The sequence below is a fragment of the Phalacrocorax carbo genome, chromosome 2 (genome assembly GCF_963921805.1).
Source record: "Phalacrocorax carbo chromosome 2, bPhaCar2.1, whole genome shotgun sequence".
Classification (NCBI taxonomy): Eukaryota; Metazoa; Chordata; class Aves; order Suliformes; family Phalacrocoracidae; genus Phalacrocorax; species Phalacrocorax carbo.
Genome location: NC_087514.1, coordinates 135,349,046 through 135,363,369, shown reverse-complemented (window position 1 = coordinate 135,363,369; position 14,324 = coordinate 135,349,046). Strand labels below are relative to the sequence as shown.

The 14,324-nt window shown below is 42.5% G+C and overlaps 1 protein-coding gene and 1 long non-coding RNA gene across 6 annotated transcripts in view; one reads left to right on the top strand and one right to left on the bottom strand.

Annotated features, from left to right (window-relative positions):
• Positions 1 to 3,106, top strand: part of BZW2 (basic leucine zipper and W2 domains 2) — a 57,444-nt gene extending 54,338 nt beyond the window's left edge. The window contains exons 11-12 of the mRNA XM_064444491.1: positions 877 to 999; positions 2,662 to 3,106. Of these exons, the coding sequence (XP_064300561.1) occupies positions 877 to 999; positions 2,662 to 2,690 (152 nt within the window). The 3' untranslated portion in view covers positions 2,691 to 3,106. The remainder of the gene's footprint in view (positions 1 to 876; positions 1,000 to 2,661) is intronic.
• A 2,699-nt stretch (positions 3,107 to 5,805) lies between these two features.
• Positions 5,806 to 14,324, bottom strand: part of LOC135312081 (uncharacterized) — a 19,565-nt gene continuing 11,046 nt past the window's right edge. For 4 of the 5 annotated variants that reach the window (XR_010371734.1, XR_010371733.1, XR_010371732.1 and 1 more), the window contains 4 exons: positions 12,033 to 12,181; positions 7,883 to 7,954; positions 6,385 to 6,550; positions 5,806 to 6,062 (listed from right to left, as the gene is read on the bottom strand). This is a non-coding gene — a long non-coding RNA (uncharacterized LOC135312081). The remainder of the gene's footprint in view (positions 6,063 to 6,384; positions 6,551 to 7,882; positions 7,955 to 12,032; positions 12,182 to 14,324) is intronic. The other variant, XR_010371735.1, reaches the window with a different exon arrangement.

The window sequence follows — 14,324 nt, the reverse complement described above, 5'->3', positions numbered from 1 at the left end:
ACAAATACAGTTGGATTTTTTGTTCTTGCCTCTTGTGTTACGTAACTGCCAAAATGCCATTGTGGATCCCAGATTTTGCCTCCACAGCCATCAATTACTGAGATATTTGGCTTGGCTGGATCACAGGAGCTTTGTTCCTGGGGCTAGAGGTCTGTTGCTAGACCTAAATTTGCATCTGTTGGAAACAATAAGTGTCCTTGCTGTTTATTAGGATTTCTTTTCTGACTCGCACTCAGCCTCACACTCCCTCACTGACAGCTATTTTATTCTTGATGCTTGAAAGAAAAATGTCAGCTGTGCTGGCCATCTGAGTTGGTCCCTTAAAATGGGTGGTCTGAATAGTGGCCTTCAGACTTACTAGCTAAAAACAATATAAAACCTTCAGGGGAAAAAACCAATTGCAAAAAATCCCTACTGGCTGTCTTTTAACTGTTCAATCAGGAGGTGTCTGTCACTGCCATTTCTGGAACCATGCACAGTTCTGTGATCCAACAGCTAGAAAGAGCATGGTATTTCTTATTGTGGTAACTTCTAAGATGTGCAGACAGACTTTTTTCTTTTTTTAATCCATTTTATGTGGTGCCTTTACAGCAGACGACCAGAGAACTATCCTTTACAGAAGCACAATATTAGGTACTTTATTTTAAGCCTAATACGTTACACATTTTATTGCATCTGGAATCCCTTATATGCATCAGATATTCTGTAGTTGTAGCCTAATACAGTTATGCAAACCTTGTTCCACTGCGATCATATTAACTCTTTTTATGCTGCCTTTAAAAAAAAAAAAAAAACACCTTTATTCCCTCATGTTCAAAATCTTCTAACCTCTAAAAAATACATTGATTTTTTTACAAACACTGATCTGTATTTCAGCTGATGTTCTGAGCGAAGAGGCTATCCTCAAGTGGTATAAAGAAGCGCATGTTGCCAAAGGCAAAAGTGTTTTTCTTGACCAGATGAAGAAATTTGTGGAGTGGCTGCAAAACGCTGAAGAAGGTACGGATTCATTTAAAGATATATGGTGGTCTCTTGGCAAATCGAATTTAGTTTTCCAGATTTTAGTTGTACCAGGCCTATGAAGTATACACGCTTAGAATAGAAAACAGCAGATGTGACTGCTCCAAATTGTTTCCAGTCATGCTGGAGCCTAACAACGCTTGCTGCTTTTTAGTGTTTGTGGTGTCCTTGTGAAGCCTTTAAGTCATCGGGTGTCACTTGTGTGTAGATAAATTCTTTAAGCTTCTGTAGGGAGGAACACTGCGCTAATGACAGCATGAAGTCCTTGGTGTTAGCATGCGCAGCCTGAGGGTTTTCTGTATCAGTGCCTTTGCTGCTGTTGTCGTCTGTACTGGCGACACGAACCTAGCGTAAGCCTGCCTGTGGCACTGCAGCTTCTAGCTGAATGATCAGGCTAAGGTACGTGGTCTGTGTCTGCTGCTGTAAAACAGTTACTGGGGTGGGGGCCTAGTTTCTTTAGTCCCTAACTTCGTTTCTCTCCTGTTCTGGATAGGAAAATACTTTGGTTTGTACTGAGTAAAATAAGTTATCCTTTTTTCATGGAAAACGAACTCTACCTCAGCTGGGAAGAGCAATCCATGTGTAGTAGATAGGGATATAATTATTAGTGTTCATTTGCATCCATTTAATGTAACTGGTTTTAGAAACATGGAGGGAGTATGTAGCAATGCCAAGGAGTAAATAAGACTGCAGCAATTCTCGTGTGCAGGCAGCAGTATAAAAATGGTAGTTCCTTTCACACTTGAGACTTTGGACTAGCAATCAGCCTAAATAAGCGTTCTTTCCCCCCTTGTAATCTTCTGTTTGTGTGCCTTTCTGTTGCTCTTCATTTTTATCCTTTCCTGCATGTCCCCTCTGCCAGATGTCCTTAATTACAACGTCCAGTACAAATGGAGACAAAACGTTACTGTGAGAACATGTAGACCATGTTTACTCTGAGAAATCTTATCTAATGTGTAATATTCGTTGGCAGCAAGCCCTTTCCTGTCAGGTGAACACAGAAAAATGTAATATGATGCAAAGTAGCTTTAGGTGACAAAAACACCGTGTATGTCCCTACTTCTAAATTGCTTCTACTTTTCTTGCTTCTACTTCTCCTCCTACTACTTCTAAACTACTTTCATCTTATGCTATATAAATCATAAAAACTTCTGTCTGTACGTAGTTCATACCTGCTGTAGGGTAACACCACATACGCCTTTCTAGATAGGCCATATGACAATGATAGATATTTGCAGAGCAAATAGTTTAAAGGGTTCTTCCTGGATAAAAGCAGCACAATCTATTCATAGAGACTGGAAAAGTGAGCAAATAATGGTGATCCTTTATTAAACTCAGCTCAGATACGCATTGCATGGCTCTGCAGATGAAGACCAGAATAATTCATAGTGATCTGGTTAAAATTCTAGTGACAGATCTGGAAATGAAGAGCCCCACAGTGGAGGGCAGCAGAGTATATCATCTTCTGAAGCTGTCTGTTTGTCTGGCTTATTCTGTGTAATCTGCCAGCCTTTGCTAGGAAGAACTAGGTGTGATGAACATTTTCATTTGAATTTTGGAAGGATATCTTGTTATTTTTATAGAATTACTCACATTGCTGTCCTTGTGAAACCTACATGAAGTGTTTTACTTCTCTTCCAGAGTCGGAGTCTGAAGGGGAGGAGAACTGAGACGGTTCAACAAAGCACAGTCTCAATCTAGGTTAATGCCAAATGCGCTTGGGAATGCCGTACTGTTCAAGCAAAGAGGCTTTACTTCAGTGTCATACAGAAAACTATAGGCTAGGCTTTCCTTTTGTTTAGAAGAATAAAGGTTTTTAATGGAGCCCTGAGGCATTAGATGCTCTACCTCTGGCTCACTGTACACTAACTTAGGCAAAGACATTCAGCAAGGAGCCATATAGAAAAAGTGAAATGAAATACTTATGGACTCCTTTTTATTAACGGTCTTTTTCAGGTACTATGGTATATGAACACTCCAATGTCTGTTTATAGAACTGTTTGGTCTGTGTTTGTAGCTCAATATTGGCTTGTGTATGTGATTTGACACCACCACATTTTTTTGATTAAATGGCTTTTATATCTTAGTTTCATGGTGTTAGCGTGTTATGTTTTCTATATTTGGGTTGCCAAAGGTTTTATGATTCTTCAAGTGAAAATTACACAAGAATGTCAAGAGACTGTTCTTCTACTACTTAACCACAAAATCAGCATCTGTAGTTAACTGGGATCACTGTCTAATCTTTTTCCCGATTTCCATGTAACTTTGGACAGATTAATCAGATTCCATAGCAAATGTTGATTCATTCAATTTATTAATCCAAAGACAATGTTCAGGAACAAATCTGCAGAGCCCCAGTTTTGCATGTACAAAATTGATGCAAATGATAACTAGAATAATATGCTGTTCTCAATTCAGGCTACACAGTGATTGGTGATGGCTAAAGTTTGCAAGAAAAACCATCCCGTTTTAGAAGCATTACCTCCAAAACTTGCATGACAAAGGAATTACATGTAAATAAATCTCAGATTTCACATCAGTGAGACGTTACAATTAGAAGTTTGACTGAAATACATACATGAATATATAAACTTCTCAAGACCTGTCCTGCTTTCTTTAATATTCCCCTTCTGTCTTGACGAGCTGCCATTTACAGTTCCAGTGCCTGGATTTACAATTCCAGCGCCTGGGACCTGGTTAGGATGTTGCATAAATAGAGCCAACGTGCAGGTTTGTACATGTATGCAAGTCTCAAAACACAAGCCCAAGCAAGAGGTCTGACGCTGTGGGAATACCTGGCCCGCACTCGGGATCAGAGTTCCTGGAACCCTGCGTTGTGCCTTGTGGATGTCAACAAAACAGCAAAGGTCCAGTGCAGCACCATCTCCTGCCTTGCACTTGTTTTCACACAGCAGGTGATCAGCTAACAGTTGCTGCCATTTTATTTGTCACAGGCCCACTTACTTTGGAAGTAGCCTTTCCCTGCCCTGCTCCCCCGCGTTGTTGTCCACGCCTGACTGGCGGGGGCCCAGAGCAGCAGGTCAGCGTGGTGATACATGATACCACTCCGGTTCATTTCTCTTTAAGAATATGTTGTTATGTAAAACACTGCATCCTTCCCTTTAAACGTAGATTAAATGTGATTGGATTAGTAAGGTTTAGAAAAGACAGGCTTGTATTCTTACGGGGGAAAAGTGTGAAAGAGCATGATTAACTAATGAAGTGTTATATTTTGTCATTAGAAACCAATAAGCTAACAGATAGTACAGGTTTTTCTATGGAAGAGTCAACACTTCATGCAAACAGCAGATCATTTGGTTGTAAATGTCTTGTCTCGATATGCATCTAGCTTTACTGGAAACAGCAAATAGCAAGTGGAAAGCAAGTGCTGTAGAATGCCAGCTTTCCATCTAGAACAGCAGTTATTTTTGTAACAAGTATTGGTCTTTGGAAGGGGAAATATGTTGTGGATACTTCCAGTAACTTAGAGGAGGCAGTAAGATAGTCATGCCATTGAGCAGAATTGGTGCACTAGTTCCATGCTTCCCATTTCAGTCTGTCACTACAGGAAATAAATTTGCCAGGCACTACAGACATGGGCCCCTCTGTTCACAAACTCTGCAGCTGTGACGTGGTGGTGTTGAGTCATGAACTGATACAGGGCCACTATTGCTGGGAACATTTCAAATTCAAAATTCCAGTTTTCTAAGGTACTAATGAATATTGAGTTGGGTGTAAGTAGAACTACTTTCTGTATAATCTAAAACTCGGACTGATTTCAAAGGTGCCAATCTAGAGTAACGTGCAGAGGACACCACGAGAGGTACCTGCGGTGAGACTGGCAGAGCTGGTGAGACTGGGCTGGATGGGCCATCTGCTGGAGAGAAGAATCATCGTCAGGAGGTGGCACTTGCAGCAAAAGGCAGTAAGTAAGTCTTGGATGCCTGCTGTGTCTGTGCCCACAGCGGGTGTAAGCAAGGCTTTCTCTCACGCTCGTTGGGATCTGCTTCACTGAAGTTCAGGTGCCTACAAGCCAGGCACCCATTGAAATGAGCCTTATGGGTCCCTCCCAACCTGAGATATTCTATGATCAATGACGCAGCTGTCCCAGGCTCCCTTTATAGTTGTGTGGGAAAGAAACGAGTATTTTTAGGACAGGGCTGCTGGCCAAGCTGAGGCTTGTGATATCGAGCAGGGTGAGGAGCTGCATTCTGGGCTGACAGTAGTTGTCCAATTTTCAGTCATACAACTCCCAAAACCCAACATCATCTGTGTTCATACTGTGTCTAAAGTTTAGCTCCTGGCAGTCCCTCTCAGCTTGCCCTCCCCCAGCAAAATGATTTGTTATTTTCCTGAGTCAGCAAGTGTTTCTGATTCTAGTTTTCAGGAATTTTCCCCGCTTAATCTTTGAGAACAGTTCAGATGGGGACTCTTCATGCACATGTGTATTTTCATCCAGCATTTTAAATATATGCCAGAAACTGAACTAGGTAGGGGCACGAATAGAAATAGGCCTGGTTTGTGTCAGACTGAATTTCAGTACAAACAGGTGAGGATTAGGCTTTAGCCTGTAGTTTAGAAGCTGGGCAGAGCTTTTGGTGTGACTCTCTTCATATGAATACCCTTCCCTGCAAGTCTTCACAGAGTCACATTTCAGTTAAAGATGTCCCCAACCCCTGATTTAGTATTTCTTTGCTAGAGAAATGAAAGTTACAGTAAACGCTAAAGATATTCTTCAAATCTGGAGTCGTCTTTATAAAAAATAAAAAGATACGTCATAGAAAATGTGCTTCACATAATACATTGCATTTCATTTAGAAACATCAGTGGAATCTAAATGTCAGACCTGTACATATCTCTTACTCAACAATCAATTGCAGTAGGATGCACTTCAAAATGGGGATTATTGAATTTGAAGGTGATTCCTCCCTCCTGGCCTCTCCCTTCTGAAATCATGCAGAGGTTTCAGCTGAGACTTTCATATTACTTTAAAACATTCTTTTGGCATGCAGGTGGCTCTCCCGGAGAGGGACCGCTTCTTCCTGGGGATGCAACAGGGAGTTAGGTTTTGCAGGCTCTTCTGTTAAAGCACTGGTTAGAAATCTGAAAGGTGTTGATACAGTTTCTTGCTGCTTCCACTACCTGACTGCGGTGCAGGTGTCTCTACCTGTGTCCGTCCCTATACAAAGGGGGCTCCAACCCCACAGCATTTTGTAATCCTACAGATCCCAAACCACCATTGAGCTGATGCTCCCCTCAGCATTTTCAGCACCAATCCCGCTTCCACCCTTAGCACATTTTGGCCGATGGAGATTTACCCCCAGGGCAAGTGTCGATGACCTTCCGCACCAGAGTCCCTCTTACCTGCTTGGCCAGCACACCTCAAACCCCGCAGCCGGACCTGCGCACGGTGGAGAAGTCCCCAGGCTCATCCCTGCAGCACCTGCGGGCTGGCGCTACTGCCTGGAGAAACCAGCTTCTGCCTGGCAAGACCTCCTGCCATGGTCCAGGGTCCGGTCTGTTGCCACGCCTGGGAGGGGGAGGGATACAGCGGTGGAGGTGGAGGTACAGGACACACAATTAAGATTTTTTTACACAAAAGTGGTTCTTGACAATTCCAGCAATTTATTAAGCAGTTGGAAAATTACGGATTTAGCTTTTTGTTCAGTCTTACAGATCTAAGTAGTTTTCTAACAAACTAATGACATGTACAGTAGTTACATATATTAAAATAATGGCCACTAGTTTTAAAATAAAATGTTCAAGTATCAAAAGAGGTATTGGTGAACTGATGCATATGTTCATTCAATGAAGAACCCTGAGCTCTAGTAATGACTTATTTCTAATTAAGGCCCTGCCCATTGATGCTGTTGTCAAAACAGATTTAAAAATGAAAAACTGTTCTTGAACATTAATTATAAATAAAATATTAAAATGCTTACTATAGTGTGTCCAATAGAAATAACATATAATATTAAATATTAGACATATTTAGAATTCATGTGACATGCATTATAGTTAAAAATTAAAATATCTTTAAATATACAAATAAAATTTATAAAATGTAAAATTATTTTTGACGAAAACTAACTGTACATATGTTAGAAAGTGACTGCACTAGTAAGAGATACATGTGCAATACTAAAGGGAAGATAATTAGACACGGAGTATTTTGACAACAACTCTGTTTCAGCCCATGAGGTCTTTCAAAGCAAATTAAAATATAATCCAAAAGTTTTGAAGTAAAAAACTACTTTTGTTCAACAGTTTAGTAGCTTTACTCAGAAAGGTTATTTTTAATAAAAATGTTCAGAAAATTCCAAACACTGGGATTTCAAAGCATCATTTGTACATAATGTTTTTAGCCTGAAACGAATCGCTTGCTGCTTGGAATTTACCCTACCCTGTACTAGTAACTGAGTTGACAACCAGGCAGACAAGTGATTCAGCCTTCTCCCTCCCTGTACTGTGAGAAATGGCTGGGCAAATACTTTAAGAAAATACACACAATTGATCATCTAGCTATTAAAATATATTTTATATTCCTTTTAATACCTCTAAGCTATGTGTTATTTTACCTCTGCAGCTTTTGAAATTAAGAGATTCAAAGTCTATTAAACATCTCTGAAAAGATCAATTCTTATCTCAAGCATAATTTGATACGTGCTATTTCTTAATAACGTTGTAATGTAGGAATGCCTTGGAAGCCCGGTCATGGCCCAGGGCAAACTGTGCCATATGGGCACATGTATGTGCAGAAGAACCTTCCTCTCTTACTACTTTGAGACTTAGGAAACACCTTTCAGAAGGGCTCCTAGTCTTCATTACAAGACCTGAGGTAGTGGCTTCTCCTACGACCTACCTAGCCACGCTCCTGCGTAGGACTTTTAAGCATCAACCACTTCATGCCTGTTGTTTGGCATATAATGGAGAGCTGGGCACATAAACAGAAACAAGTGAGCAACTTGAATCATCGCTTTCCAACTCTTGACAGCAGGCCAAAAGGGGCTAGCAAGCTTAAGCATAAATCCAGGGAAGTGGTAAAACACAAAAAGTATAAACTATGCTACACAGTGCTACAACATAAGCTCTCGGTACCACCCACCCCAGCGTTCGCTATAGCATCTTTAAGCCAAACACGCTCCTTGGCAATAGTAAAGTTCAGCTTTTCCCACTCATATTAGCTAGTTCACATGATTTTCATCATTTTCACAAAAGCTAGGTTTTGGTTCTTCTTAAGTGCCATGCAGTTATGAAATTTTTTTGCTGAAAACAATAAAATCCTTCTGTTTCTTGAATTGCCACTTTCCACCCAAATCAAGGGTTTAAGCAACATGGAGCCAGTTTCCCAAATTTTAAAAGCCCCCCCCAATCCATTTAAAGGCAAAAGGAAGTGATAAACCAGGTCTCATAAATGCAGGCAGGGAGTAATTTTGTGTTTACCTGCAACGCAGCCATAATTCATAGTTTAAGACCCAGAACCTGAGCGGCACTGAGGGGACTGATGGCTGCGAGAGGGATGATGACTGACAGATCGGAGAGGGATGGAGGCCTTCCCTTCCCCTGCAGGCAGCACTCAGGTTTAGGATCCCTGGTGCAGGGCCCCAGCTCCCAGCAGGGCTCTGCTGCTCCCCAAGGGTGGTGCCTGGGGCAGGGCACTGACAAGCAACTGTGGTACTGCATGAGCAGCACGAAGCAGGCTTCTTAGCATCTTGCATCTGAACAGCACAATTTTATTTCATGACAGCTTGTACATTAAGCAACGAGAGACTAGTACTTCAAGAGGAGCAAAGAGAGGAAGAAAACATGGCCCAATCCCTTAATTCCAGTGTTGGAAACAGTACAGTGTTGCTGAACTTTGGTTTCTGTTTTGAAGACTTTCCTCAAAATGTGAACTTTCAGAACTGATAGGTTCAGCCCTACAGTGGTGGTGGATGTAGGGCACACGATCATTCAGCCTCACTGAGTTTATCTGAACAGCACATGGGGAAGAACAAAACCCGTCACTCTCAAACATGCCCATACTGAGGCACTGGTAAAGTGCCTGGGAATTGTAACAAGTCTCCTCTGGCATCTCAAAGGCTTTGGTTTATCTTCCCGTCATGTTCGTGGACAATAACAACTACCTTTAAAATCACATTTGCACTTAAAAATGGAGCTTTTCATTATCTAAAATAAGGCTTGTGGGCTGACTGAGACAAAACAGCCCTTCCTCAAAACAAAAGAACAAATAATATAACACAGGTTAACTGCAGCCAACCATTCAGTCCTGGCCGAGCTGTGCCGGTTTTTAAGAATGAAAATGAGGACAAATCACGTAAGTACATCTTTTCCAAAAAAAAAGACACACCTTTTGATTTTTGAGAGGGGGAAAGCAAATCTTCAGGGCTGGTTTCTTCCACTTCTCCACCAGGCTTTTGTTTTTGTGCTATGATTTTTAAGGAAAACTTAATTCCTACTCCTTACCAGCCACATGGGCCTTTAGAGCTTCATGTAAATGGAAAAAAAACTGGGGAGGGGAAGTTATGTCATCACCTGCAGAAGACATGGTTCAGGCAGGCGAGCGCTCCCAGGCTGTGCAAGCAACCTGTATTTGGCGTTTGGCACAGAGCTGCTGCGCTGGCGTCCCGGATGACCTGCTCACTTGCTATTTTTTCCTGTCAGCGATCAGATTACCAGCACAACGGCAGCCGTGGTTTCCGCCCACGGAAGTCTGGTAGCTCATGTCACCTCATGCACATTCCAGTTTACCCATGTTATTCTCTGATGAGAAAGAAGTCCCAAGCTTACGAGGGACCTCAGGAGCTTCAGTGTGAGCTGTGCAGGTTGGAGTCTCACCTCCACACTGCTCCCTGCTGCCCTGGGGCACCAGGGGCCACACTGGGAGAGCAGTGTCCTTAATACCCATCTGAGGGGATCCAGACAAGAAGGAGAGTGAAGAGCATGAGCTTGCTTTCCCACTGCCTCTCCCATGAAGGATGCAAGACAGAAACATGCTTGTCGGTCTCAGCCATCACTGAGCAGGACCACACGGATGGCTCCGTTTTGCAGACATACAGGACATGTCCCCCACCCACTGGAGAGGCGCTGCTGGACTGTATATGCCAAGATCCACCACCTTTTCCCAGTCTACATGAAGAAAGAGGCCAGTGCTGGAACTGCTAACATGACACAGCAGCAAACTGACAGCTTACATTTTGGTACTCGGATCTGTCACTCCCATGGCTGCTGGCTGCCAGAAACTCAATTACCTCAGCTTAAGTGTCTCATTTAACAGTTCAACGTTAACGACTGCCACTGCATCCTACACTCATCACTAGCACTTCTACTGATGGCGTTACAAGGCTTGAGTAGCTGCTTCTGTACCATCCATCACCCTTCACCCTACGGGACTGCAGGGAAATTGCAAACTGCTCTGGAACTCCACTAACAGGGAGAAATGCACCCGTGAAAAAAATTTCTCCGATTTAGGAACACACAACAATAAAACCCAGAATGAACAAATGACCATATCATGGCAACTTCAAAATGTTAAGATACATTTGCATTGCTGTTTCTTCCAGTACATCAGTTGCCTGAGATTTTTCTGTTTATTTTTCCCTGATGAAGTTTAGGAGCATTGCTGACAGGACAACATAACACTCTCCATATCATTGCTTGTTATTGCTGGGATATTTGTGTAACACTGACAGCTGTAAGTTTCGCCAGAAGAAGTAACAAAACAGCACTGTTGATGTATCCAAGGATATGACCAAAACAAGATTTGTAGACAGACCTATGTTATTAGACCCACTAGTCTAGCTGGGAAAAATCAATAAGCTTTCAAGTACATCAGTTCTTCTTGAGGTCCAAAATAGAAGCAGCAGCCTTGAAAAAATAAAAACCAATTGAGAACTGCTCTTAAATTTAGTTAGATTTGTATCAATAAGACCACCTGAGAGAAAACAGATGGTATCTGTGATACTGAAGGATATTCTAAAGGGAAATAGGCAGGCAGATAATTTCTAGTTTGTGGAATAAGTAGGATACATCAGGGGAAGAAAAGGTTAAAAGATCTCTCAGAATATCTCTCTCTTACTCTGCTGATGACCTAAAGTTCAAATATAAGAGATTCAGACTTTGCCACCTTTGTTCAAGGGTCACAGACAGCACTACACGAGCTGGGAAAAAATGGTATATACCATGTGGCTGAGTGCCCATCCCTGCATCAGGTCTGCCCCTTTCTATCTCTACATCCAGGCCCTTGAGATAACACTGATACAAAGACATCTTATGAAAGAGTCTGGAGATGAGACTTTACTTCCACAACCAGAAATTTCTCTTGTGTCAAGTGATGGAAGTAGTGTACGGACAGACCTGGAAGACCACATTTTTCCCACCTTTTGAAAATAAAAACATTTTTCTGTGGTTTTATCAAGACAGTGGGATACTGGGATTAACAGAAACAATGCTCTATTTCTTCTTGCTATCACAGAGCATATCCCCTGCATTTTGCTTTGAGCAAGACATTAGTGAATCCAGAAACCTCTGAACCTGTAAAGCTGTTCCAGAAGAAACCATTAAGGCTGATTTCAAACCAAAGGCTATCTCATCCTGTACCCAGCTGAGAACAACCTGAATGCTCTCTCCCCTCACAAAACACACATAATTCGATAAATCCAACATGGAAATGCCTTCAGCTCCCAAAGAGATTACCTCTCACCACTGTACCTCACCTTCCTCTCCCTCACAGGTTGGCCCAGGTTTACAGAAAGGTTGGGAAAACGTTTTGTCACCCTCGGCTCAACTTCTGGACCTGCAATTGGAGCCGCCTGCCCTCCCGCGCGGCTGGCTGCCAAAGCGCCCGTGCAGCGGCACCTCCTGCAGCTCGTCACCTGGGTGATGGAAGGGGGATCCCCCTTCCCCAGGGCCTGGGGCAGGGACCAAGTGCCATTGCTTCAGACCCCCCTTTGTGCCCCTCCAGCCCACATACAGCCTCCCTGCCAGGCCCATGGGAAGCAGAGTGCACAAACCACATCTGCTGGCACAGTTCCTTTGTTCCTCAGGGAAATCCACGTCAAGCACTAAAATAATCACAGCAGCCAGATTTGTAGGGGCGCAGTCTCTAGAGATGCCAAATAGGCCAGTAGCTTGTCAGTGGAAATGCCAGCACTTGGAAACACTGCAAAGACAGAGAGAGAGGAGTATTCAGTACCAGTCCTGAGATAACTACGGGATACAAAAAACAGGATAGAAAGATAATTCTGAATAACTGCATAAATCAAGGTCACACACTGTCACTTCCACACCAGAGAGTACATATGTACTGCTCTCTTGCATGCTGCTGCTCTTCCAGTCACACTCAGGTCCCTGTTAACAGTTAGCAGAGATTGCTTTATCTCTGTTTCCTTTTATTTCAGCTTTCAACTACATTTTGTGCATACTCACATCCGCAGTTTCCTTTATATGTTCTCTTAGTTTTGTTTGTGTGGGTGAGTTTTAATATTTTTATAACAATTCTTTATAGTTTAGTGATTTATGTAGCATCTATGTCATTAAGTTATACTTATAACTTACTGGCTGTCATGGCAACCGAAATGACCTTTTTCTTTTTTTAAAGAAGCCTTCCTGAAACAGCAGCTGACAGCGCTCCTGTAATTGAATAATTCTAAAGGCAAAACGCAGCACACATCTGCATGGTTTATTTAAACTTAAATAACACAATCCTCCCTTCAAGGACTACAAAAGCAAATGGCCACTTGTTTATGCTCTGCCTGTGTGCAAACTCACCTTTATATATTACTAAACTTGAACAGGATAGGCAAAATGCAAGAATCAGATGCAGGCAATAAGAATCAGGATGAATAAATCAAAGACATATATATATAAATATGTATATCTACTAAACAAGTCATAAAGCAACTTGTTCTCACGACCCTAAACACCAAATGCTTTCCACAAGGTCTGGGAGAGGTCTGAAAGCTGTAAGTGCATATATAGACAACTGACTGAAAAGGAACACATGGTGGTGCTGATGTTGCAAAGCAACCCTGAATTTTTAACATCAAAATAGCACCGAGGAAAAGTGTGGTCTTCTCAGGAATACTAACCCTGATATTTAAAATAAATAAGCAAATAAATAAAAGCACAATGTCTTCCCATATCAAGCCAAGAATCCACTAGGGACAACTTTAGTAATATAGCTGGGAACCTAAAAATAAATGAGAGGAAAAGCACAAAAGATTGCCTTCCACAAACATAAATGAGTGTGACAGCAGAGCAACAACCTGCCAGTTGAAGTCCTGCAACAGTGGGAGGGTCTGAACCATGCTGTAGATGACATTTAAGCTGCAATTTTGTTTCCATGATGAAAGTCACATTAATTGGTCTCACAAGATAGTCACTTCATGTATCAGGAACCTGAATTGGGAATTCTGGAATTCCCAAGAGTTCTTAATCTGCTCCATGAAATTGAAACTCTGGAAATCCAGGTATTCCCCCAAGCTTCAGGCATCCGAACCAAAAACTCCTTCCAGTTTTGGAAGTTTACCATGCCTCTGACACAGGAATGTCAAATAAAACAACCATATAATATAGAAAGAACTGTCTTAGCAGCTTCTGCAGTTGAGAATTTACCCAGTGTTTGGAGTAAACCCTAGCCTTTTGAGGGATCTTCTGCTTTGTCTGTCACACCTGTGACCTTCCTGCCCTTTGGCTCAGAGATGGAGATAACACTCACAGAATGGTAGGGGTTGGAAGGGACCTCTGAAGATCATCTTGTCCAACCCCCCTGATTGACCAGGGACACCTAGACCAGGGGGTACAGGAACGCATCCAGGTGGGTTTTGAATGTCTCCAGGGAAAGAGACTCCACAACCTCCCTGGGCAGCCTGTTCCACTGCTCTGGCACCCTCACAGGAAAGAAGTTTTTTCTCACGTTTAGGTGGAACTTCCTGTGTTCCAACTTGTGCCCATCGCCCCTTGTCCTGTCACTGGGCACTATTGAAAAGAGCCTAGTCCCATCATCCTGACACCCTCCCTTTAGATATTTATAGGTATTGATGAAATCCCCCCTCAGTCTTCTCCAGGCTGAACAAACCCAGGTCTCTCAGCCTTTCCTTAAGGGAGGTGCTCCTGTCCCCTGATCATCTTGGTTGCTCTCCGCTGGACTTGCTCAAGCAGTTCCCTGTCTTTCTTAAACTGGGGGGCTCAAAACTGCACACAGTACTCCAGATGTGGTCTCACTAGGGCAGAGTAGAAGGGGAGGATAAGCTCTCTCGATCTGCTGGCCACACTCCTTTTAACGCATCCCAGGATACCGTTGG